Source organism: Vombatus ursinus, unplaced genomic scaffold (assembly GCF_900497805.2).
Source record: "Vombatus ursinus unplaced genomic scaffold, bare-nosed wombat genome assembly UNPS02014772.1, whole genome shotgun sequence".
NCBI lineage: Eukaryota > Metazoa > Chordata > Mammalia > Diprotodontia > Vombatidae > Vombatus > Vombatus ursinus.
In genome coordinates this window covers 35,661,928-35,688,978 of record NW_020954550.1, presented here as the reverse complement: position 1 = coordinate 35,688,978, position 27,051 = coordinate 35,661,928, and the positions used below count along the sequence as shown (strand labels likewise).

At 39.7% G+C, this 27,051-nt stretch overlaps 1 protein-coding gene across 5 annotated transcripts in view; it reads left to right on the top strand.

The window, feature by feature from the left end:
• Positions 1–27,051, top strand: part of OSMR (oncostatin M receptor) — a 75,744-nt gene that overhangs the window by 22,081 nt on the left and 26,612 nt on the right. For 3 of the 5 annotated variants that reach the window (XM_027863499.1, XM_027863498.1, XM_027863500.1), the window contains 4 exons: positions 3,899–4,071; positions 18,576–18,747; positions 22,056–22,322; positions 26,437–26,566. In XM_027863499.1, the coding sequence (XP_027719300.1) occupies positions 3,899–4,071; positions 18,576–18,747; positions 22,056–22,322; positions 26,437–26,566 (742 nt within the window). Of the gene's footprint in view, positions 1–3,898; positions 4,072–7,585; positions 7,714–9,265; positions 9,382–18,575; positions 18,748–22,055; positions 22,323–26,436; positions 26,567–27,051 lie in introns of those variants that run through there. The other 2 variants (XM_027863502.1, XM_027863501.1) reach the window with 2 other exon arrangements.

Here is a 27,051-nt window from a genome sequence, read left to right as displayed (position 1 = left end):
TAATGTCATTATTGGTGGAGAAAATGAATACTCCATGTGTGAGAGGTGAAGTTGTTGAGAAAAATATTTCCTTTCTCAAGCTCTCACCAACTACCTCATATTTCTTTCTTAGTAAGTAATACTTAGCTTTTTATAGTTTACTTCTGAGTGACCTATGCAAGTTAATCACAGAACTATGGTAATACAAAAAAAGTATTGTTTTCTGGACCTAGCCTATCTTTAGATAGGCTGTCTTTGCTCTAGATACACCCTTCCTCCCACCTGCCTGTTCTTTAGAAATACCACCCTTTCTCCTTTTCCCTACTGGAAACTTTCAGCCTCAGTAATAATTGACATCTCCTAGTCTGTGGGATCCAAGGTGGGAAGCCAATCAAATGCTCCTGCTAGAGACCCCACCTATTTTTTATTGTCCTCTTGTCTTCATTATATCTTCCTCCCATTAGAACCTAAAACTGATATTGTCTCAGGTCCAAATGATGAAATGTGCTTGTCCAAGAATACCTTCTTGCTTAACATATCCTTAATTAACACTTGCTGAATGAAAGACACTACGGAGAATGAAAGACAAGTATGGGGCTGAACCATGTCCCAGTAGTTCTGGGATGCCACAGGGTTCAGCGCCCTTCTTGCCAGGAAGTTACAGTCTGTTCTGTAGGCTTGCAGGTACTTGTTTACTAGACTCTGAAGGGCTTTAGGAGAAACCTTAGTATCACAGTATCATGGCCCCTGTTTTCACTGGTCATACTGACCATGATGCTGTGGGTAAAAAAAAAATGCTGTTCTCCAATACTGCACAAGGAAAGAGTTTCTTTGTTTTCTAGAGACACCACTGGTTGAATTTTAATTGCAGTTTTGGTAGACAAGTTTATTTGGCAACATGCCTGGGTTTTGTGAGAGGATGAGTGATAGAGTTTGGGCTAAGCCAAAAAATTGGAGAGACTTCCTTCCCAATGAGAGCCCTCCTTTGTACTAACCAACCCTCTTTGTTCAGCACCAATCACAAGCCTGAGGATTTACAGCTAGTTGTCTGAGGGAGTGTTTTATAGGATAAAAACACTTGGCTGAAAAAAAAAACTACCATAGGTTGGTATTTATGGTCAGATCATTGAAGTTTGGCCAGGTTGCTTTTATTCAAACCCTTAGCCCATCCATTTGCTGATTTTTTTCAGGAAGAGAACCCTTTCTTTTAGGGTGATATATAGCTATAGTAAGGCATCTTGACCGATGGAACTGTGAGGTCTTAATGGAATATTCCTGAATGTTATTTTATAAGAAAAAACTGCTCCTCAGGGTTTTATTTTTGCACCCCTTGGTGTTGGACACATGCCTTGAAATAAATCTGATTGTTTTATTCCTTTTTTGAGAGTTTCAGTACATTATTTTCTTGGTAGCCTTAAGTTGCAAGCATAATTCACTAAATTTCTAAAAAAGAAAATCAGTGAGTTAATATATTTTAAACAACTTCTATGAATGAGGTTTAACACTGCACTTTAAGTAGGCTGGACTCAGCAGGCTCAGTTCAAGTTTATTATATTATCAATCACTGTTCCCTTCCCCTTTTCAATTTCCTTTTATGTGTTGTCTTACTTCATTCGATTGTAAGTTCCTTAAGGGAAGGAAATGTCTTTCTTTTTTTGTATTTCAGCACTCAGTGTCTAGCACATATGTGTCTAACACATATTTGCTGACTGACTGATTGACTTATCCATTGCCAAACTATTGAAGGAGTCCTCACTCTGCTGCTCTTGTGATCCAGTACAAATTTAGTGACTATACTTCTGAACTTAAAATTGGGATGTATGGTCTGATAAAGGATATTAATGAAGGTTTAGTGAAAAGGCCATTAGGTTTGGGGTCCAAGGACTTTAAGTATTTGAAGATTTGTCTTGGGGAAAGAGGTATTAAGCTTGATCTGCTTGGCCCCAGAGCAAAGAGTTAGGAACAATAAGTGAACATTGAAATGAAGCAACTTTGGGGTTTGATGTAAGGAAAACAAATGGACAGGTTATCCAAAAGTGGTCTTCCTTGAAGGATAGTGAGCTCTCTCTCACTCTATATCTTCAGGCAGGAGCTGGATACCCACTTACTGGTGTTGTTGTGGAGGGGATTCCTATACAGGTGTAGTTGGACTACATGGCCACTGAGGTCTCTTCTAGATCTAAAATTCTGTGATGCTGTGGCTGATTGATGAGACTACCATGAATGGATGGATGGAAAACCTCCATAATGGCCTTTTGGTAGTCCAACACACAAGAGACAATCTGGGATGGAAAGTGTGAGGAATGTTGTGGAGAATGTGTGAACTGCTTGGCTATTGACCTGCCAGTAAGGGAACAGTCTAGGAGAAAATTGTGAAAGGGGGTGAATATGTAGTGCCTTTATTGATGGTTAGTCCTTACTGTTGAATCTTATTCTCTTGACTTGTTTGACACTGTTCTCTCCTGATTCTTTTCCTACTTGTCTGACTACTTTTTTGCAATGTCTATCCATCTCCTACCCTTTTGGCTTGAGTATTCTCTCATGATTGGGTTCTTCTCTCATGATCTCATCAGTTCTTGCTATCATTTCTATGTATATGAATCTTAAATCTATTTGTCAATCCCTGGTTTCTTGCCAGAATTCCAATCTCATAGCACCAGATGCCTGCTGGATTTTTTTTTTAACCAAAGTGTCCCATCAGTATTTGAAATCCAACATTTTTGAAATAATCTTTCCTCCTAAACCTGCCACTCTTCCAAAATTGCCTCATGTTGAAAGCAACACTATTTTCCTAGTTCAGAATAACCCTCGCCTCTTCTCTCTCCCTCACCTTTCCTATTCTTGTCAATTATATCTCTAGGATACGGCACAGTGGAGAGAGTGCTGGATCTGGAGTCAACATGGGAAAGACTAGGCTATTTTCCAGTGTCTGACTCCTACTCTTCCATCCCACTAGATGGATGAGAAGAAAACAACTTCAATCCTATTTTTAACATTTACTCCCTACATGACCTTAAGTAAATTGCATAGTTTGCTGGGCCTCAGTTTCCTCAACTATAAAATAAGGGAATTGGTTTAGATGCTCTCTAAAATCTATTCCAACTGGGTCCTATATCAGTGCCTATAGCACTGATAGTTTGTACCATACCACTTGATCTTGCAGTCTTTTATGATTCTCTGGTGTTTTTTTTTTTGCACTAGTTTCATTTCCCCAGCTGGAACACCTTTTCTTATCCTTATTTTATATCTCTCACAATGCCTAGGTTAGTGCTGGATACTTAGGAGATGATTAGTAACTTTTTGATTGATAGAGGTGTTAAGTCTGTTGCAATGATCTATGTGTTGACACTTAGAAGCTGCTAGGACTATTATTATAAGTGGAAGGAGACTTACGAATCATCTAGTACAACCCCTTCAGTTTACAGATAAGGAAACTGAGGATCAGGGAAGTGGAAGAAGAAATGTCTAAAGAAGTTAGTAAGTAGCAGAGCTGGGATTTAAATCCAGTCCCTTTGACTGCAAATCCCATGCTTTTTCCACCAAACTGCACTACCTTGGGATACGTCCTCATTTCATATTTCTTTAAAACCTGTAAAGTGCTAACTTCTAACAAAAAAAAAAGAATTTCCAATTTTTTTCCTCCCAAAAGCATGAAATAGTATTAATGATTGCACTTTCCTAGTTATTAGTCTTTCTTGCTCCCAATTCCCAAAACAACTGGAGTTTGCCCCCCAAAGGATCCTTTTGTGCAGTTTCATTGTTTTTCAGTTTTAAGAACTGAGCACTTATTTCTTATAAGAACAAGTAAATGAGGTGGATGGTTTAATCTTGCCAGTGCAAGAAATAGTCAATTTAATTTGTGCAACTATTTATACATGCCTGAGTAATGATTTTTCCATAACTCACTTCTGTCTTTCAGGATCATCTGAGTATTTAGTATATCCTCCTGAATCTATTAATGTTTCCATCCGTTCTGATGAACAGTGCTTGGATATACAATGGACTGTTCACCTACATAATTATACGTTGAATTTAAAAATGATTTTCCAAATAGACATCTACAGAAGTACATTATCCAACACTGTTGAGAATGTAAGTATTTTTAAATGGTATTTTTTTCTATCATTGGTGGGAGAAAGCATTCTGGCATGTTTTGTACAGCTCACATTCATTTTGACATTTTCACTATAAATGAAACCATGGAATGAAGGAAGTTTCAGCTAAATGCAAGAATGACTCACAGGTGTTCCTGGCAGGGGAAAGTGAAGGAGTTGGGAGATTTTATCTTATCTGCACTCGAAGGCAACAAGAACTATCTCATGAGATGCTTGATTATTTGCCCTTGCAGTGTTCATCACCAGCACTTGTTTAAAAAAAAAAAAATAACAAGAAGAGAATTGCAATCTAAGTATCAACATCTGTTGGAGATAATGAAGAGGTAGAGAAATTCCATTAAGAACTTAAAAAGGTGCTTCAGACAGTCAGCATGTGCATTGATAAGAGGTGGCTTCATGGGGAATGAAAAAGATCTTTGGTAAAGCACAGAGAAGATGAAAAGATGGTAGGGCAGACATTGTCCTGATGTCTGAAGAGACAAGAGAGAAGGTAGAGTTTGTAAGCTATGAACTTGTGAGGTTGACTTCTGTTCTGGCAAAGTTCTAGAAGGTTCAAAGTTCTAGAAGGCATAGATAGAAGGCATAGCTAGTGAATAGTAAGAAAAAGAAACAGTGATCACAGACACCTAACATGTCAGCACCAATAACAAGTAGTGACAGATTGACTTAATTTGCTTTTTTGATAGCATAACTAAACTGGCAGAGCTGGGGAGAGGTGTTATAGGTGTAATTTACCTAAAATTCAAGAAGATATAAGAGACTTGTATACTATTATTGGGATGAGGAGAGGTATAGGCTCAATGATGGTTCAGTTAGGTGGACTCAAAACTGATTGAACTGAGTCAAGTCAATAAGCATTTATTAAGTACCTACTATGTGCCAGGCACTGCACTAAGTGCCAAGGATATAAAGAAAAAGGAAAAAAAACAGTTCCTGCCCTCAAGGAGCTCTAAGGGAGAGGGGACAGATGACACATAAGCAGCTATGTACTTACAAAATACATGGTAAATTGGAGGTAATCTCAAAGGAAAGCCACTTGAATTGAGGGGGATCAAAAATGTCTTCTTTGGAAAGGTAAATCTCACCTCGGTGAGATTTGAAGGAACCCAGAGGCAGAAATAATAAGAAAGAGCATCCTCGGAATGGAGAATAGCCAATTCTCCATGTGAAAAGCAGAGAGATGGGGTGGGGGGAGACAGAGTGTTGTGTGTAAGGGACAGTAAGGAACCTAGTGATGTTGGATGGGGAATAAAATATGAGAAGGCTAGAAAGGCAGGAAATGGTTAGATTATAAAGGGCTTTAAAAGCCAAACAGAGGATTTTTATGTTTTATTCTGGAGAGAATAGGGAGCCATTGGAATTTATTGGGAAGTGACATGGTCAGACCTGTACTACAGGAAAATCACTTTGGTAGCTGAGTGAAAGCTGGACTAGAGTGGGGAGAGATTTTGAGGCAGGGAGGCCAACTGGAAGGCTGTTGAAATAATTCAGGCTTGGAGTGATGAAGGCTGGCACCATAGCGGTCATCATGTCAGGGGAGAAAAAGGGCCATGTATGAGAGATACAAAGGCAAAATCAACAGGAATTTACAGCTGATTGGATATGGGGGGTGAGAGAGTGAGGAATTGAGGATGGCACATAGTTTCTGAATCTGGATGATTGAAGGTAACCATAAGGCACTACTAGTCTTTGTGCCTTTCATTGCCTGTCTCCCATGTCTATAATTTTTCATCTTTAGCTCTTAAAATTTCTCATTTCCTTCAAGATTCTGCTCAAGCACCACCTTTTTTGTGAAGTTTTTTCTGCTCCTCCAAGAAGCTAATATCTCTGCCCAGTAAACTTCTTTGAATATATTTTGTATGTATTTGAGACATTTGTATATGTATATGCCATTTCCCTGTTAGAATTTAAGTTTCTTGAGGACAAGGACTATTTCGCTTTCTTCTTTGTGTCCTTAGGGCTAAGCTTTTAATAAATGCATATTGATTGATTTTTAGAAGGGCTAAGAATAATCCCATATGAGCACAAAGGCTAGAAAAATCTCCTTCCATTCCCACTTGGATTATCTTCTTGAGCCCTGCTTGGATACTTTCATGACTCAATAATCTGGAATTATTCCCTTCACCAATGCAGAACCCACTCCATCCATGTCTCATTCAGTATGATTCTTGTTCATGCTTTTCTATTAATCTTCCCCAAAACGATCTTTCCAATATGCTGAAGGCCTTCCTCTTGTCCCTTTAATGTTTTTAGATACTCATACAGTCCGCGTTATCTCTCAGTAAATGAATGGCTTTTCCTGTTGTATAGATCTTTGATATCTTTTCCACTGTTTCTTGTACAGAAGTCATGGTAAGTAATATGAAACAGCCTACTCTACAGCATCTTGCCATTGTAAGGGACCTCAAAGGCCAGCTAATCTAACTAGGAATCCGGCAATGTATGACTGAATTCTACCACAATGATGACAAGGGATCATGCAGCCTCTACTTGAAGACACCCAGTGAGGTGTTATTCACCATGCCTTCCCCCTGTTCCACCACTGCCAATAAGTCTTCTCCTGGTTAAAATTCCACAACTTCTTCAATCAATTGAAGCCCTTCTTTGGACATGCTCTTATTTAATCCTCCACCTTCTGACATCAGTATACCTAAGGTAGGATTGGATAGTGCAGAAAGGAAACTTGTCCCAAACTACATGTTGGCCTTTCAGAAATCTTTACTTCTACACATTCACCATAACACAACAGAAATGTTTCTGAAAGTTTTTGTGGAAATGGAATTTTTATAAATTTAGTCATTTAGGTACATGAAAGGACCTTGCCTTTAAAGAAGTGCTGTGGTAAATCTCTTTAATTTATCTGTCTTATAAATCCTAGTTTACTTATCAAGTTTCCTTCAAGTGAGCTGTGCTTGGACCTTTGATCCTGACTTAATATTCCCAAGGCAGTAAGGATTTTTGATGAAATTTGGGCAAATTTAATTTCTTAGAAATAGTTCTTTTCTCAGCCTTTATTTTATCATCAACAGATAACAGTGAATCAACTGCTAGGGAGAAATTTTTTTTTCAGATTACTAGATGAGAAGCTAAAGCACTTATCTGTTTACTTTGTGAATTTATTCCTTGAAAAATATTGGCCTTAAAGAAATGGGTTTTTTTGGCAGAGTGCTTTGGGGTTGTTAAAAATCACTATGCAATTTCCCAGATGCGATCCAGCCCTATTTCTCCTACTATCCACTTCTGGCCCAGTTCATTGTCCATCTCTAGATATATGCCTAACCTAAATTATTCTCATTGAATATTTAAGAATATTTTTATAAGAATATTTTTTGAAATCATCTTAATGTTTGAAGGGAAACAATTATTTAGTAAATCAGGACTATCCATTTGATTAATTCAGGTAATTCAAGCTATCCTCCAACATTCTTCCTAGGTTACCCAGATAATGTTGTGATACTAGAAATGTTCTGCTTTCATAGCTGATTTGACAGCAACCAGCTCTCCATACTTCCATTCCCACATTATTACTTTCAGCAAATCACAGAATTTTAAAGTTGGACGTGGCCTTGGTGGCCATCTACTGCAGTCATAAGAGAAAATCTCCACTATAACATACCTGGTAAGTAGTCATGTAGGCTCTGCTTGGAACCTCTAATGAAGTGGAATCCATGACCTTCTCATTCTACTTTTGGACAAAATTAACTATTGGGAAAGTTTTTCCATATGTTATTTCTAAATTTTCCACTTTCAGCTTCCATCCATTATTCCTGGTTCTGCCCTAGTGGCCAAACAGAACAAATCTATTTTTTTTTTGACTAGGCAATGGGGTTAAGTGACTTGCCCAGGGTCACACAGCTAGAAAGTGTCATGTGTCTGAGGTCATATTTGAACTCAGGTCCTCCAGACTTCAGGGCTGGTGCTATATCTACTGCTCCACCTAGCTGCCCCAAACAGAACAAACTAAATCCCTTTTCCACAGGTTAGGCCTTCAAATATTTAAACTTGGCTATCATGCCCCCTACCCATAATCTTCTTTCCTCTGAGCTAAATGTCCCCAGTTCTTTTTCACTCATCTTCATGTGAAATGGATTCAAGCTCCTTCATAATCCAAGTTTCCCTTCTCCAGATGCTCTTTAGCTTATCAGTCTTGTTCCTAAATTGTAGGACTCTTTATTTATTATGCTCTGAATGCAGGCCCTGAATTGTTCAGTGTTTTCTGGAATTGAGAATTTAGGACTGATATAAGATTCCATTATTAGATTTCCCTGGTTTATTTTCCATGAAGAGAAAGTGTCATGAATTCTGATTTTCAAAAACAGATATTTTCAGACTATGTATCCTGCATAGGTAGCATGACTTGTGAATAAAGAGCTGGCCTTGAGTCAGGAAAATCTAGGTTCAAGTCCTGCCTCAGACACATATTGGCTGTGTGACCCTTGACACAGTCACTTAATCGCTTGCTGTCCTAGGTGACTCTTAGAAACAATAAAGAAAAGCAAAGAAAGCATCTACCCTACATGACTAGGAGTTTCCCATCTTGGGTTATGTGTCACTTGACTCTCACCACTACAACTGTCTCTTATCTTTGTGTGGATCCATGTCCAGAGTCCCACTGGGATGTTGCCAGCTGTGCCATCTTCCTACTCCTTTGCAGCCCTATTCCATCCATTGGAGAGCATCAGTGATGAATGGTGGGTTAGTAAATAGTCTTATTAAGCTTAGAAGCTGATATATAGTGTGATTTAGTCTTCAGAATAAAGCCTCTGCCTTAGTATCCAGTAGTGTGACTTCATGAACATATTTTATAAATGTTAAGAGTCTGTGTACCAATTTATTAAGAGTCATTTATCACTAGAAAGTCCTAATTCAAGCTGTTACTTTCAGTTAATAAAAGAGCTGCCTTGGGAGCCCATTTCTTAAAAAAAAAAATTGGACCACCATTGTGGTGGCATGTAATCTCCATTCACAAGTGCACGAAAGGCAGGAAAGCTCTATTAGTCATTAGTAGAGGACAGGCTCAATGCCCACAAAGAAGCCACTGTAAAGCAGTGCAACACAAAGTATGTTGCATTATGGTGTACAATATACTTGTGGTTTCAATTAGTGATATATTTTGCTCTTATTACAGAATCAAAGGTATATAACTTGAATATCTGGTCATAGAGAGCATAATCCAAAGAATAAAATGTTACAACAAAGTTAAAGCAATCACAAGTCCCACTTCTCTATGTGGGCAGGAGGAGAAGGAAGAATCGGTACATGTGTGCTGATGTGGTCAGTGTTATTGGTAAGGTTTCACTAAAATGTTCATAACATTTGTATGTTGCTGTCAGTGGGTAGCCTGAAAAAGGGAATATGGGGCAAAGAGTATCCTGTGTTTGGCATGGCCTCTTGGCTCCCCTATATTTCTATGTAGGACTCTCCTTACATATGAGAATCTTGAGTACAGAAAAAGCCCTGCTCTGGGAGTGAAATTGGCTTGTTGTCAGAATGGGGGAGGTGCCTGTCTACTGCACAGCTGCAGAGTGTTTTATGGGAGAGAGTGGGAACTCATGAGGAATAATAATGGATTACAATAGGGACAGCACTGGATCTGAGATCCTGGGCTGTAATCCTGGCTCTGCTATTTACTTTTTACTATTAACTTCTCTGGATCTCAATTTTCTTATCTTTAAAATGGTGAGGTTGGACTGCGTGGTCTCTTCCAGCTTTAAATCTGATTTTGAGTGTCTATTATGCATACTGTGTATTATGGCTATATGTTGCCAGAGATACAGAGAAATATGAAATGCAGACATTCATGGAGCTTAGTCTAGTTAAAGAAGTTAGCCATGTATACAAATAACTTCTATAAAGCTGTGTATTTTATAATCTATATTATGTTTCTCTGCAGTGCTATCTCAACTTTCACTAAGTTGTAAGCTCCTGGAGGCTGAGAACATTATCTTAACTAAACTTTATGTCTTTTTCAGCAACTAGTGCAATCATGCTCTGCATAATGCAAGAGCTTAATAAATGTTTATTGTATATGTATTTGTAGAGGTAATGGGAATTCAGGGGCTGGAAAGATAATCAAATAAGGCCTTTTGGAGGACATAGGGTTTGAACAAGGCCTTAAAGATTTGGTTGGAATTTAATGAGTGGAGATGCAGGGAAAAGCAGGAGGAACAACTTAAATATGGTATAGAGATGGGAAAACAAAAGTTTTATCTGGAGACCCGATGACTGGATTAGAGAGTTCACATAGGAAAGTTATAAGAGAGAGGTTGCAAAGGTAGAACAAGGCCTAATTATGGAGGGTAACTAAGGAGTTTGAGCTTTAGCCTTGTAGACTATTGAATGTTGAGCAAGGGAGTAATAATCTGATCAAAACTATATTTTGGGAAGACTGAACCCAAAGTTACTATTTCAATTCATAATCAAAATTAAACATATCATCCCAAAAAAAACCATGTTAGATATGACTGTGAAGTACAAAGGTACCTTAGGGTGGGCTGCCCTATGTGACCACCATTTCTAGGTACCAACTTTAACTGGATAGTAAGAGCCAAAAGCTTGGTGGAGTGTTTGTTGGATAATTGACTATTAAGGGAACAAATAGTGACTTGCGAGTGACTCCGAATTTCTTGTATGCCACAGGAGAAATAACTCATAAGTGGAAGTTTATCCTGACCGAAGATTTCCCAGGAAGGAAAAATTCCCTATTGTTTTTTCTTGTGCTATTTTCTATTAAAAAAAATCTTTTCTTCTACCGTATTTTTTTAAAAGGCAGGTCAATTCAACAAGATTAAGTGAGGTATTAAGATTATGTGAGGTACTGTGCTAGGTGTATGGGTACAAGCACAAAAATGAAGGATGTGAGGGCTTATATTCTGCCAGGTGGATACATTTTTGGCATTTGTACTGGTGGTGAGAACAACATCTTCCAGAACAGGGAAATTAGGAAGGGTCCTGAAATGGACAGTTCCTTTGATAGAAGAGGGGAGCTATAGAGCTATCAGGAGTTTGTGGCAGGGTTTCTGGTGATTTGAATTATAAAGCAAGGAAGCATTTATGAAACAGCTACGTGTTACCTCTGTGACTATGCTAGGCACTAGGGACACTTATATTCTAATGGGGGAGACAACGCATATGCATATAAATATGCATAAAACACACATATAGGTACACTATATACTAAACACATATAAATCAGGTAAGAGATAACCTTGAAGGGGAAGGCACTAGTTCCTAGGATGACCTAGAAAGGCTTCATACAGAAAGTAGAGTTTGATCTGAGTCTTAAAAGAATCAGGGATTTCAAGAAGAAAAGTTGAATAAAATTCATCTATAACTACTTTTGGGAATACAACGAGAGAATGCTTTGCTGCTTCTTTGTATTGGCATATTCAATCAGTTGAGGGGCATTTGGAGAAAGACAAAACTCTTTCAGATGGGCATGTGAGAATTTTGGATTTTTTTCCTTCTTTTTTTGGTGAGGCAATTGGGATTAAGTGACTTGCCCAGAGTCACACAGCTAGTAAGTATTATGTGTCAGAGGCCAGGTTTGAACTCAGGTCCTCCTGACTCCAGGGCTGGTGCTCTATCCACTACACCACCTAGCTGCCCCAGGCATGTGAGATTTGAAAGGTTATTTAGCAGAGAATGTTAGGCTTAGAGTTGTGGTAGCCTTGGTTGACACGATTATGCTGCTAAATGACCACCTGGAGGACAGAAAGAAGAGGCAAGCTCGGGGCCGAATAGAATATATTGACCTATCAGGGTGGCAGAAGAGTGCTAAACCCACAGATGGTGATCAGAGAGAAGTTTTGAACCATTAAGAGATGGAAATACTGGGTTTGTCAGGACCTATTTTGTGAGTGTGGCATCCCTAGTCATCTAGCTCACCAGTGTTGGGAGTTCTGGGCTAGGACTATAAAAGGCAGCATTTACGGAAATGGGGACCCCTGAAATTATATTACTTGCAGCTTAGCATTGAAATGGGAGCTTCAGATCCAGAAAATTATCTACGAATGAGTGGTCCCAGCTTAAGGAAGACCTATGAGAGTAAGTGCAACAGGAACTCATTCCTCTGACCCAGGTGATAACTGAGTGGGCAAGCTACTCTGGCCAGGTAGTCTGGGAGATGGTTAGCATGGCCTCCTCAAGGGTAGTATTTGGTTTGTGGTGGCTTAGGCAGCCCAATTCCTGTATTTCATGGACTTGGGTGAATGAGCTTCTTCTAAAGCTAGTTCATAGGGGCAAGGCTTTAACTCCTCCCATACATCCTGGGTGAAACCATAAGACAAGCTATTGGCAGACAGCCTCCTCATGATAAGCAGAATGGTCCAGGAGTCCTTTCTAAGAAGGGTGAGGAGAATCTCCTGGCAGACAGGACTTTAAAATCCATGCCACTGTCTCAGGCAGAGATCTACCTGTAGCAAGAAACAAGGGGGTAAAGAGCTGATGGTTGCCCATACACACACACACACACACACACACACACACACACACACACACACACCTTTTGGAGAACCCTGAATGGAATAATGAGAACTATCTTTAGTATTTCTAAACTCTTTCAGAAAAGGACAAGAAGGAAGACCTATAGGAAGAAACTGTTGTTATAGCTACCACTAATCATTACAGCTGCCATTAGGGAATATGGGGCAGCTAGGTGACACAGTGGATAGAGCATTGTGCTTGGAGTCAGGAAGACCTGAGTTCAAATCCACGCTCAGAAACTTCCTAGTTGTGTGGCCTTGGGCATGTCACCTAGCCTCTGTTTGCCACTGAAGAAGGAAATGGCAAACCACTTCAGTATCTTTGCCAAGCAAACCCCATGGACAGAAGTCCACAGGGTCAAAAAGAGTCAGATATGACTGAAACAACTGAACAATAACAACAAGGAATATGGAGATCAAGACGGGGTCACTCGCTGTAAACAACACAGGGAACCAGCAAAAAGGATGCCAGTATTAGCCAATTCCCTTCCCCCTCCAATATACAGGCTAAATTACTGCAGGAGGGGACTTGGAAAGGGGATAATGGGATACTATTACCACAATTTAAAGAAACAAACAAACCACAAACAGTGCAATTGTCTATGCGGCAGGAAAGCAACCATTGTTGCAAATAACCCTGACAAGCACCAGCCTCTCTTCCCCTCTGAAGCCTCCTGTAGTAAATCTGCCAATGTCCTAAATTAGCTCTTGTACTGAAAGTCTCAGGAGAGAGAGCGGTAGACCCTTTTTTATGGCAGACTCAGTGCAGATCCCACCTTTTTCAAGAGGCTTTTCCTGCTCTCCCATACTACTAATGCCTTCCTTCTAGGATCACTCTACATCGTCTCTGTATAGATCATGTATGTACACAGCTGTTTTTGTGTTGTCTACCCCTTTAGACTATGAATTCCTTCAAGGGATGGACTGTTTTTGTCTTTCTTTATATCCCCAGAACTTAGTAAAGTGCCTGGCACTTAGCAAACACTTAAAATGCTTATGGAAATGATTGAATGACTAAGCAAAGTGTCCCATGAAAATAGCAGTGATTGAATGTTTGTTTAAAGTCTAATTCAGGCTTAGCTACTGTTCTGTTCTGTTGTTTACCCCTATCCCCCATGCCTTCCCCTTCTTCATCTCCATTCCCTACCAAATTACTTTGCATCTCTGCACGTGTTATTTCTTCTAGGGTAAAATGTAAGCTCCTTGAGGGGAGGAACATTTAGCACAGTGCCTAGTATATAATAAATACTTAATAGATGCTTGTTAACTGATAGCAGTACAGCTCTGAGGAATCTGGTTCCCTGGGTGGCTTTGTATACGTATGGTCATCTGTGTTGTGTGTTTCTCTGGGGAAATTCTTGTTCTATGGAGGGTACTGCAGAGTGCTGGAGGTCTGAAGGCATAAAATAATATAAATAAAATAATAAAACAAAGGCATAAAATAAAAAGCATAAAATAAAGGATTAGGCAGAGAGGCAGTAGAAAGAGGACTGGCTCTCAGGAATCATAGGATCTGGGTTCAAAGCCTTTACAGCTCTAGACCAGTGACCCTATAAAAGCATTATGTCCTAAGATCTTCAATCTCTGCCCTGTTTTCTCAGGCATGCCTGGGCCAGAAGTCACAGAACCTTTATACTATGAGGTTGTGGGACACTGACACACACACACACACACACACGTGTGTGTGTGTGTGTGTACATATATATATATATATATTTTATCTCTAACTAGTTTGTGGGAGACTCTGCCTTATTATTTTTATTTCTCTCTCCTAGAGCTGTGCCTGTACATAGTAAGTGCTGTTGTCATTATTCAGTCATGTCCAACTCCTCCTGACCCCATAGATTATAGCACACCAGTGCTGACTGTGGGATTTTCCTGGCAAAGATACTGGAGTGGTTTGCCATTCTTTTTCCAGTGGATTAAGGCAAACAGAGGTGAAGTGAGTCACCCAGGATCACGCAGCTAGTTAGTGTCTGAGGCCAGATTTGAACTTAGGTCTTCCTGACTCCAGGTCCAGTGTTCTATCCGCTGAGCCACCTAGCTGTCTCCAATAGTAAATACTCAAGAGTATTTGTTGTAAAATGTAAAGCATGGTCCCTACCTTCAAGGAGTTTATGATTCATTGTAGAGATTGGCCAGGTTAGACATGGAGTTCTCTATTATATTCTTTCTGTTCTCATTTTCTTTTTGAAAATTTTAAAATTACTTTTGAATTATTATTTTACTATTTGAATTATTTTCTTATCATTTGAGGGAAATTAGTCAAGAATTGCCAGTGCTTAGAAAAATCACAATACAAAATGAAAGGTCATGAAGTTTAAAAAAATAAATACAATGAGATAATAATGAAATATTTCTTTTTCCACTTGTGTTGGCTCTGGTACTTTAGCTGATTCAATTGCCCAACAATACTTTAAATTGTATTAAATTCTTTGCTTTGCTCATTTAAAATTTTTGATAGGTTTTTATTTGTGTGTATATGTTCATTGGTTTTTTTTTAGCCATTTATCTTCTATTTAGTAGTTCTCTCTCTGTCTGTCTCTCTCTCTTTCTGTCACTTTCTTTTTCTCCTTCTCCCTCTCCCCTCTTTCTTTCTCTCTCCTTCTCTCTCTCCCTCTCGCCTCTCTCTTCTAGACTCTTACTAACTTTGTGACCTGGACAATTCCCTTAACTTAGCTCCTTAGGACTTACCTACTAAGTCAGGGGTGGGGAACCTTCAGCCTCAAAACCTCATGTGGCCCTCTAGGTCCTCAAGTGAGGCCCTTTGACTAAGTCCAAGTTTTATAGAACAAATCCTTTTATTAACGGGATTTGTTTTGTGAAGTTTGGACTCAGTCAAAGGGCCACACTTGAGGACCTAGAGGGCCACATGTGGCCTCGAGGCCACAGGTTTTCTACCCCTATACTAAATCATAGACAAGTTGTAATCTGTGTTGCTGGAGGGAGTTTCCACCCTGATAGTTCTGTTCTTTCAAAATCACAGATCCTTTGTGTTTCATTTTCTTTTTGTTTGTTTGTTTGTGCTTTTTATAAAAAGGCTGACTCCCTTAGATCCTATCACTCTGGTATCTTGGATTCATCTCAAGACATTAATTTTAATGAAATGTATCTGAAATCCCTTCTATTTTAGAACAACTACAAAAAATCCCCATGGTTATCTTCTAAAATATCCTACCTTTGATATCCACTTAATTGTAAATCAAAATTTTAAAAAGTGGTGCCCGCATGAAATCATTAGTTTTAAGGCAGTTAAGGAGGTCCTACACATAGAGGAAGGGTGCTTGAACTGTGGGATGATCAAATAGGCAATTACTGCCACAAATAACCCTAATGAGGGCATTGGGTTGTATTCCACTCTGAAGCAATGCAGGGATAGTAGATAAAACCAGTAAGAGTGAAACCTCTTTGCTGGTGTTCTTTTCGTTTGCTCGTTTTGTTAATTTTTAAAAATTTTGTTTTTCAATTAACAAGTATTTTTTTTTGTCCCTCTTATATCCTCTCCCCTTCAGTTCAAGAGAAAAAATAGCAGTTCCTGTAACAAATATGCATAGTCTAGTGGAATAATTTCCCATACTGTCCATGTCCAAAAATGAATGTCTCATTCTGAATCTTAAATCTATTATCATTCTTTTAGAAGGCAGGTAGCCTGCTTCGTCATTGGTTCTCTGAAATGGTTGTTGTATTGATTAGAGTTCTTAAGTCTTTCAAGGTTGTTTGTCTTTACAATGTTGTTGGGGCACCTATGTGGTGCTGTGGATAGAGCACTGGCCCTGGAGTCAGGAGCACTTGAGTTCAAATGTGGCCACAGAAACTTGACACTTACTAGATGTGTGACCTTAGGCCCCAAATGATTTGCCTTCCCTCCTACTCCCGCCACAAAAAAAAAAAAAATGTTGTTGTAGTAGTATAAATTGTTATCCTGGTTCTACTCACTTCGTTCTGCATTGGTCCATACAAATCTTCTGTGGCAAGTAAATACAATAAAGATAAACTGAGGTACATATTCAAAGCAAAAGTAGTTTATTAACAGTGATGCTTATAACTATTAACAAAGTGGGTCAGACTGGCTACCACATTATGGCCAGCAACCCCAGTGAGAACAGGGAGATCATTTTTATTAACACATAGGAATGGTTTGGGTAGTTGGAGAGCATTACAATTGGTTCCACTGGAAAAGTGGGTTGGCATTCAGGTGTGGCTAATAAAACCCATCTCTAACAATTAAGAAATGTTCATTGTTTTGTGGGACTCGTGCCTCTTGTAATCTTTGTTAGGAGATCAGAACTACCAGCTTTGGTCTCTCCTAATTACACAAGGATAGGCAAGGACAGACAACACGTCTTTTTTGGGGGAGGGGGCTGACACCAGGTTAAGCTGGTTGGGGCTTAAAGACAACAAGCAGATGTCCCAGGGGCTAACTGCATGAGCAATAACAACATTTCCTTTCAACTATGCCTTTAAACTTATTCAGACTAGAAATGTGGAAAGACCACATTTCTGAGCAAGATGAGTTCAGGCAGAAACTAACAATTTTACAGTAATACAGCATAAAATCAATTATGTTGTAGAATTAATACAGTAAAAATCAGAGGTAATATAAATTTTTATCTTGTCACTCCCAGGTATCTCTGGAACCACTCCTTTTTGTCATTTCTTGCAGCCCCATAGTATTCTATTACACTCACATACCATCATTTGTTCAGCCATTCCCCAACTGATGAGAACCCCTTTAGTTTCCTGCTCTTTGCCACTACAAAAAGGACTGCTAGAAATATTTTGGTGCATAAGGTTCTTGCTCCTCTTTCTTGGCTCTTGATGGCACATAGACCTAGTAGCAGTATCACTTGGTCAAAGAGTATATATAGTTTAGTAGTGCTTACTATGTGCCAGGTACTGCTAAGTTCTGAAAATAGAAAGAAATGCAAAAGATGGTCCCAAGCTCTTAAGGAGCTCACAACCTAACAAGGGAGACAAGATGCAAACAGTATGAATCAGTCTATCTATCTATCTATCTGTCTGTCTATCTATCGGATATGTATGTGTGTGTACATATTACATATACACACAGGAGATATATACATATAATGTATGTATATAAACATATACATACAGGAAAAATTGCAAGTAATCAGTGGAGGGAAGGCTAAAAAGGGGTCTTATAGAAGATGGGATTTTAGTTGGATTTTAGCTTGAAGGAAGCCAGGGAAGTGTGGAGATGAGGAGGTAGAAGATTCTAGGTATGGGAGACAGCCAGTGAAAATGCCCAGAGTCAGGAGATGAAGTGTCTTATTTGAAGAGCATTGAAGAGACTGGATCACAAAGTACATGGGGGTGGGGACTAAGGGTGAGGTAAGCCAGGTGAGGGCTTCTCCTAGGAGAACAGAGCAGAGCAGGGCTGGGTGGGTGGCTGTATCAGGTGTCCTATGGAAATTACTTGTACCTTGATCTGCTCTGTAAGCTATCAAAGATCCTACCCATAGAGTCACCCTAATGCGTGGGAGATGATAACTCTTACAAATTTGGCGATCAGCTGTGTCCTGGATAGTACCTTCAAAACGTTTTCTTAGACTCTCAGGCATGCCTATGTTAGAAAGACAATCAGCAACCCCAGGATTCTGACAGTTAACATTAACAGTTAATCCATTAGAATGGATCTAGAATGAGAGAGCCTAAATTTTTTATTGTTGTTGTTGTCATTGACCTGTCACAATGTTCTTATAGCTTAGGATTGGCTGATAGCCTCTTCATGCCAGTCTTGGACTTCTTATTTCTCTAGCTCCGCATTTTTCATCCTTACCATCAGGAGGGCAGACAGTTGGTCTCCCTTGTTTGCCAAGATTATAGCAACGGGTTTTATGTTTATTTTTCAATGCAGTACCACTTTGTGGCAATTAAGAGATCTTATTGTTCAGTATAGATCTTGTTATTCCAGCCCAGCTTTGGTTCAGAAGGTCTACTGATTTTGACATTCATTCTCCATTTCTTTATTTTTCAGAAAAATTATACCACAACTTTGAAGTCTAATGAAACTCTGCAATGGTGTTGGCATTCAGTGCTCCCCTTAGAATGCACTTCTCATTTTGTAAGAATCAGAAGTATGGTGGATGATGAAAGATTCCCAGAGTCTAGGATCTGGAGTTCCTGGAGCCCACCAGTGGTATCAAAGGGTAAGAAAAAAAAGGCTTTTAAAACATACTCTCCTAATATTAGGTAATTCATAGCCAGGTGGGTGTTCAAACTGATAACACTAGAGGTTTCCAAGGATCACAGGTCTAGAGCTGGAAGGGACCTCATTTTACAGATAAGGAAACTGAGGACCGAGGAAAGTAAGTGATTTGTCCAAGTTCACACAGGTAGGAAACATGAGAAGTAGAACTTGAACCCAATTGGTCACTTAACCCCTCTAATCCTCAATTACCTTGTGAAGATGTTAGGGAAACACTTTATAAACTGTGAAGCACCACATAAAAGTGAATTGTTAGCTTTGACATTTTTTTTTAATTGCTGCTGTTGTTATTATTATTCCATTTCTTCTGTGTTATTATTAAGGGGCCTCCAAAGACCTACCTATGCCCAAATCTTTCACTCACCATTAAAACCATTTCTTTAGGTTATGGCAGTTGATCTCTAGGAGAACTAAAATTTAAGTGTTATCTGGGAAGAACAAAGCACAAACCCATTAACACCCCATCAGGATTAGTTTGTCAAGTGAACTCACTTCAGAAAGTAGGACCTTGAAGGAGTAGAAGTCCATCCGTATACATTATTATAGGGCAATGTTGTTGGAGTTTTTGGGGAAAGTCTGGTGGATGAGATAGTTGTCTGAGAAGTGCAAGAAAGTCAGCTAGTGGGGAGCAGACAAGGGAGAGGGCTTGAGCAGCATGAAGATGCCAGTTACTGGTTACCTGGAGCCAGAAGCACGCTTAGCCTACTTCACACTTTCCTAGGGCCCAGCCCTGGGTAGCTATGTACCAGTAGCCACAGTAGAAACCTAAGACTTTTTGTCATTTTAATGGCTCCCTTGAACTCACTAGTATAATTTATCCAAATATGTAATAACTTTCATAACTTGCATATATTTATCCTACTAGTTTTCCAGGGTTTTTCCCCCTCTAATAGTTTAAATAAACAACATCCTTTCCTGTAAAGGGTAACTTGCTTCTTATAAACAGGAAACAGCTGGCCTAGGAAGTCAATGACAGGTTCAGGGTTGCCATGTCATCCTCTGAGGAATTTCATGTATTTGGTTAATGAGAAGAGTGATCGTATAGTTTCAAAATAGTTTTTAAAAATTATGATTTTCATTTGTCTTCAGCCCCCAACCTCCATTTCTTTGCAGAGGTGTGATATTCATGGGTAAAGAAAGAACAGTACATATGTCACATTTTTGATATATTAAATAATAATTTTGCTGATTCCCCCCCCAAAAAAAATCCTTTAGGGGAGGGATGCAGAGGGAAATCTTGGTGATGTAAAAATAAAAGATGACAATGAAAATCTATTAAAAGTTATGCTAAGTTTCTCTGACACAAATAAGCTGAATGATATAGATAGCACCCAACTCTTAGGGTTGTTGTGAGGCAATACATGTGAAGTGCTTTGCAAACCTTAAGGTGTATTATATAATGCACCTGTTATTATCATTTAACCCATTGGCATCATAGGCAAGTCTCTAAGACTATGTGTTACAGAAGAGTGGGCGGTCTGCATGAAGAGGGAGTTGTCCTACCTATAGTTTATTATATTGAGACATCACAGGTGGAGAATCCCTCTTTTTCCCCAGTTACTGAAATGTGTGTTAAATGCCTTATCGTTTCCCTTAGATGTCAGGCTAAAGTAAAAATGCTTTTATAGTTAAAATATTAATTTATAGTTCTTGAGTGTCTGCTTCTATCTGGGAAGATTAGAACAGAGTTTTGAAGTTTATTCATACTTAAATCAGAGCGTAAAGATATCAGCTAAGTTTAAAAAGATGCATTGTAAAATGTCAGTTTTGAATATTCTTTCACCCTCAACTTTAGGTCTATCCTAGGGAAATCATATCATCATTAATTCATTGTTTCATTTTTTTTTGATCCTCCTTCTAAGCTTTAAAACATATGATTAGCACTGTCATGCTTCTGGAAGGCTATAGAAAACACATCTCATCCATGTTGCTCATATCCCTAGGAAATGCTTAGCCAGTCAGCCATATTTATTAGGCACTTTCTATGGGCCAGGCTAAGCACTGTGCTAAGTGCTTTGTCAAAGAAGGTTTGTGTGGCTCCAACCTGTGTACTCTGTCTGCTTATGCTGACCTCACCTTGTCTATCATACCAGAACTCAATCTGGCCACTGCAGGCCATTGGATCAATGTCCATCATTTCCCAAACACCCATTATTGCAAGTAGGTGCCAGACAGGTGCTAACAACTGTTGCTCATGATGCATATGTGACTTGTTGGGAATGGGATACTTGCAGGCAGTTACCTGCTCATTGGATAGATTGCTGGACCTGAAGTCAGGAAGAACTGAGTTCAATCCTGACTCAGACCCTTATGAACTGTGGGAATCCTAGACAGGTAACTTTAACCTCTGTATGTCTCAGTTTACCCATCTGTAAAATGGGAATAATAATAGCACCTGCCTTCCAGGATGAGGTTCAAATGGGATAATATTTGTAAAGCACTTTGTAAATCTTAAAATGTCATATAAATTCTATAGTAAATATTTTTGTAATTACTATCATTATTATATGAAAGTATAATGTTGTTTGATTAGAACTTTCCCCCATTCTCCCTTTTCAAACTTGACAGACTGCCAACCACAGTGGTAAATGTTTAATTTATAAAGCAGTTATCCTGTTTACCTGAAAAGGGAACTGTTAAACAAAGTGATCAGTGGACCTAGAAATAAGGTCCATAAAGCCCAGTCACAGATGCAGCAATAGCTTTGTTTCCCAAGAAGTAATCGGAGAGGAAGAGGATGAGGGGGAGGGGGAGAAGAATTTATCCTTAAAATGCTTTGCTGATTTTGATAAGAAGTTCTTGCAGCTACAGCTTCCAGTTATCTTTGCCCAACTTTTCTTGCGTCTGTGATGCACCTTTAAAAGTAGTGAACACCAGCTCCTCCAGCTTCCTTCAGGGATCCTGGCTTACATCGCACCGGATGATGGTTAGATGCCCTGCCCTCCCATTTCAATGACAGGTAGTGAAGCATAGAATACCAGGCATGGAATCTCAGAGGACCTGAGTTCAAATCCTGGCTCTGACACTTTACTGGTGATGACGCTGGCAAGTTCTTTTTCTTCTCTGGGCCTCGGTTACCTTATACTGAAAGTGGAGGTAATAATTTGTATTCCCCACCCCACAGGGTGGTTGTGGGGAGAGTGTCTGTGTTGCAGTTTAATAGAGTTCCAGGAAGAAGTATGGGCTCTCGTTGTCACCATAGAATGTGCAGGAGATTCTGACTTGTTGATTTTTTTCTGTGTCTTATAGGGCAGGAATCCTCAGGCGAATTTCACATTTTCCCTAATGATATCATGTATGCTGAAGAAGATTCCAGTGTCACCTTTTGCTGCATTTCCAGAACAGATAATGATAAAATAGAGTTTTTTTATGAAGACAGATATATGCAGGGAATAAAACTGAGCTCCCGTACGACAATGTTTGAAGTGAAAAATGTTGCTTTTGTTAGGAGACAAGGGTCAAATGCCTATTGTAAGCTGGACTCTTCCATCGATGGTGTTGTCCTATATGTAGGAGGTAACGACCTGAATTTTGATTGTGTTTCTTTTTTTTTCTCCTATTCAGTGAAATATATTTCTTATATCAATTTTTCCAAAGGAAAAAATATATATATATTTTCATGGATAGCCTTGATATGCCATAATATTCCTCACTAAGAGACCAGCCTCTAGAAGATTTTTAGAAAGATTTCTTAGAGTGATACATCAGTTACCCCTGTCAAATAGTCAACAAAAGGTCATTTTTAAAAAGCCAGCACTATAAAAACATAAAAACTACAGATACTGCTATTAGTCAACCCCACTTGGTTCCTATAATAATTCCCATTTATTTCTACTCACTCAGAAGTAAAGTCAAGGCTCAGAAATGTGGCAGAAGAGAGACATGGAATCATAGGATGGAGAGTATCTTTGAATAATATGTCCTTCCTTCAATAGTTAGGATGTCTATCATCCATGTGAAGGAATCACTCATGGCTGGGCAGGCTAGTATGTCCATCTCTCCCCAACTTCCCAAGGCGAAATCAGAATGTTATAGAGTCCAGAGGTACAACATTCCAATTATTAACGATTCTCTCTAGCTGACAAATACATTAACACCTTTATACAGAAGCCTTTAGAAAATGCACTAAATGAACTTAACCCTAAGAAATGCTTACTTGGGGGCAGGCAGGTGGCACAGTGGATAGAGCACTGGCCCTGGAGTCAGGAGGACCTGAGTTCAAATCTAGCCTCAGATACTTACTAGCTGTGTGACCCTAGGCAAGTCACTTAACCTTGATTGCCTCAAAAAAAATTTTTTTAAGTGCTTAGTCAAATCAAGCTTGCATAGCTTTAACCTGAGGACCTACTTGCCTGAGCTTACCCTGTATTCCCTAATAACCCACAGACTCAGACTTTGGAACATCTGAACAAGAATTCTCCTCTACAAACATTCTCCAAAAGGGGTTGCATAGGCTTTGCTTGAAGACCTCTAGTAACAACAAATCTGCTCCCTTCAGTAGGGTAGCACATTTCACCTTTTCCCACCTCTAGTTATTTGGATGTTTCCCCTTTCATTTGCACTAAATCTGCCTCTTTGCAAATCCCACCTACTGGAACTAATTCTGCACCCTGGGATCAAGAGGAACACGTTTAATCCCTGAAGACAGCCATGATGTTTTCCCCCAAGTCATCTCTTCTGTAGGCTAGACATCCTCTGTTCCTTTAACTGATTTTCATATCAGGCGAACCCAATCCCCTTTGCCCCCAGCTCAATCAATCATCTACAAGCCACTTAGACCCATGGGCTATCATTTCTAGGGTATGCATACTTGCAGATGCCAGGCTACTCATAATGTTTCATGCAATGTATGTGGTGTTATGTGTTAGCACAGTATAGGCCAGCAGCTTTGCACTATTTTTGTTTCATGACCCCCACAACCACCACTACCACTACCTTCTTAACCCCTACTGCAGTTTCTGTGACACCATTTCCTTACTTCCCAACCATTAAGGGTCAGTAAGAAGTCCTTGCCGGAGTTGGGAGGCAAAAGACTTGGGATTTGAGTCTCCCCCACTGCCACCATCTGGGTGACTTTGAGCCAATGATTTCATTTCTCTGAGCCGCAGCTTGTTCATCAGCAAAATGGGAGTGTTAACATTGCCCCACCTTATCTCACAGGGTTGTGGTGAGAGGTAGGAACACATGTAAAAACGTTTTGTAACTGCAAATAGACTCCAACATTATTTTTTTGACTGAGATAAACAGTCTTATTTAGAGGTAGAGTAAGACCTGAAAATGACTGGGGTGAGAAAAGCCCAACAAGAAATGAGTTTCCAAGATGGCAGCCACATTATCTTATTCAAAGGAAATCTCTTTCTTAGTAGACAATAGACTGAATAGAGTAGACTGCAAAATCTACTAGTAGCTGTAGTTCTCATACCTCATAAAATTACCCATTATCTTAAGACTATCAGTCCCAGACCTCTTCCACATCCTTTTTTCTCGGACCTTAGAGATCCTTTCCTCACCTTCACTAGCCAACTTGGGCAAAGGGATTGGGAATGAGGTTGGGTCTTCCAGGCTATCTCCCCCCAGCACCATATGGTATCCAAGGCTTGATGGGAGGACTGAGGTGGTATGACTTTAGAAGAGGGCCTAGAATTCAGTCAGAGTCATTGCTGGAAGAGGAGGAGGAGGAGGAGGAAAAAGATTGCTTGTTATGCTTGCTCTGTTTATGTATTTTCTTATGAGCTTCCTTCATCTTCTTTCTCAGCTTCTCGTCCTTCACTATACCTGGCTCTACTACCCCTGTGGCAAAGGAATTCATAGAAAGTACATCAGGGCCAGGAAGTAGGTAGCATGTGTACCCCAGCTGTTGTCCCGGCTCAAAAGCATTACCAAAAAGATAAAGTGAATTCCCTAAGAATCCCCCTGGTGAAGGACGGAAGATACTGGAGGATATATAGGATCAGTTAATGTTGGGTGGATGGAGTTCGAACCTTCGGGCTACCTAGGGATATATGGGAACCTCGGGAGAGTCAATCCCTGACTGCCCTGTGGGAGTCAGACGTGCTCCGCGGTTCTGTTACTTCTTCTAGTCCCATGGCTGGGAATCCTTCTTCTTCCCCTACCCTTCCTCCCAGCATCTACTTCGTAGTCCCACCCCTCTCTATTCCAATATTCTTATTTTAGAACACTATGGGAAATGGGCTACATTATGACATCATTTTGGACAGTGTTACATGTAAATTTTCACTTTGAAGCTCACATTTGCTTCTTTTCTAATAGATACGTTAATAAATTCTGTGCTTGGCTTTACAGCCACATTACCAATCCATCATTAACATTTGCTACTCAGGGCTACACACACATGTCTCATTATTGCTCTGTCCTTTCATTCTGCTGTTCCTCGTTAGAAGGCCTTCATCTCCCAGGACCTACATGTGGTTTTATCTTGGGTTGCTGGGCTACATCCAACATTTATAACTTTTCTCGCTTTCTCACCTCCAAAGGACTCTCATTAGCCTGGGGCTGCATGTTTCCTAGAACAGGAAAAGCCATTCTTTTGCCTCACAATCACAACTGAAAAAAACTAATTTCCCAGGAGACCTAAGATGAGGTAAAGTCCAAACTCGCCTTTCCCTTAGTTCTGCACTGACATTACCTCCAGGGATGGGGAATCTTCAGCCTTGAGGCTACATGTGGCCCTCTACGTCCTGTTCTGTGAAGTTTGGATTTAGTCAAAGGGCTGCACTTGAGGACCTAGAAGGTCACATGTGGCCTCGAGGCCGCAGATTCCCCACACCCAATCCTAGATTCATAACATGGGCTATATTAAATCACAGAAGAATAATGATGCCCTCCTCCAAAGCCTCACTGTCAGTGGTGGTGACATGGATTGTCTACCAAGGTTAGGTACATTCGACCATACTAGAAAGACTTAAAAGGATGGTTCAGGCCGTGTACCATACCTGCTTTCTGAGGACCAGCCTAGCCAGATGTGGAGAGGCCTGTCATCAGTGGGCTGGCTACTTAGGGATGAATTCTTTGGCCATGGCAAAGAATGGAAAGAAGGAAAAATACAGTTGTACAGTAATTCACGGTTACCAAATGTGATACCAGTATGATCTCATTTGATCCTCATAACAACTCTGTAAGGTAGATAGGACAGGTGGTATTATCCTTCCATTTTACAGATGAGGAAACTGAGGGCTAGAGAGGTCAAATGATATTCCCAGGGTCATGCAGATAGGAGGGCACAGAGCTAGGACTCTAAGCTAGGTCTTATGAGTTCAGGTCTAGTGACTTTCCACTATTACTATACTGCTTCTATTCACAGTTTAGGATGAGTAGTCACCCCTATTTCCTACCTAGAGAGTAGAAAATCATTCTTATATTTATAGGAATATGATAGAGATTGGACCTGGAATGGCAGGCAACACGTGATCACTACCTATGGTCATTAATGAATTGGTGACTAATGGGATCACTCTGCATTCCAGGAGACTGATTGGTTTTTATTCAACTTCAGGGAAACAGTCTCTAAGTCTGTGCACTGTTGAGTATCATTACTAACACAACCTTCATGTCCCCTGTATTTAAAGGCTTCAGCCTTAGTTTTGCCAACAGGTTTTGTTTGTGCTTACAGGAGTACTTGAAGAGCCCAAGGATTTTTCTTGTCAAACTCGGGACTTAGAGACCTTGAACTGTACCTGGCATCCAGGAAGAGACACGTTATTGCCGGAGCATCTTCCAAACAATTACAGTTTATTTGAATGGCAAGTTATGTCTTTTAGTGGAAGCTTGGTAGTATTCCAGACCACCCTGTGCAGGATGCAAAGCTGAAAGCTTCCTTAAGTGTTACAGAGAGCTGAAACATATGCCAAATTGTCAGCCTCTAAAGGGTTACTGGTTTGTCCTGGCTCTGATCACAGTTTTGCTAAATCTAATGAGTAGAAAGAAAAGTTGCAAATCCAAGTGAGGACCCAATCTGATTCATGACTTAGATCTACCTGATTTCCTACTTTTCTTACAGTGGCATAATGCTTATAATTAATTAGAGAACTCTCTAAAATCTATGAAGTACTTTGTATCTATTGTCTCATTTGATTCCCACAAGAATCTTGTGGGATTGGCAGTACAGCCACCTCCATTTTGCTAATGACGAAACTGAGAATCATAGAGATTGAGTCATTTTCCCAAGGTCACAATTGTGAAAACCATGACTCAGGTCCAGATCTTCTTACTTTAAGTGTGGTGATCT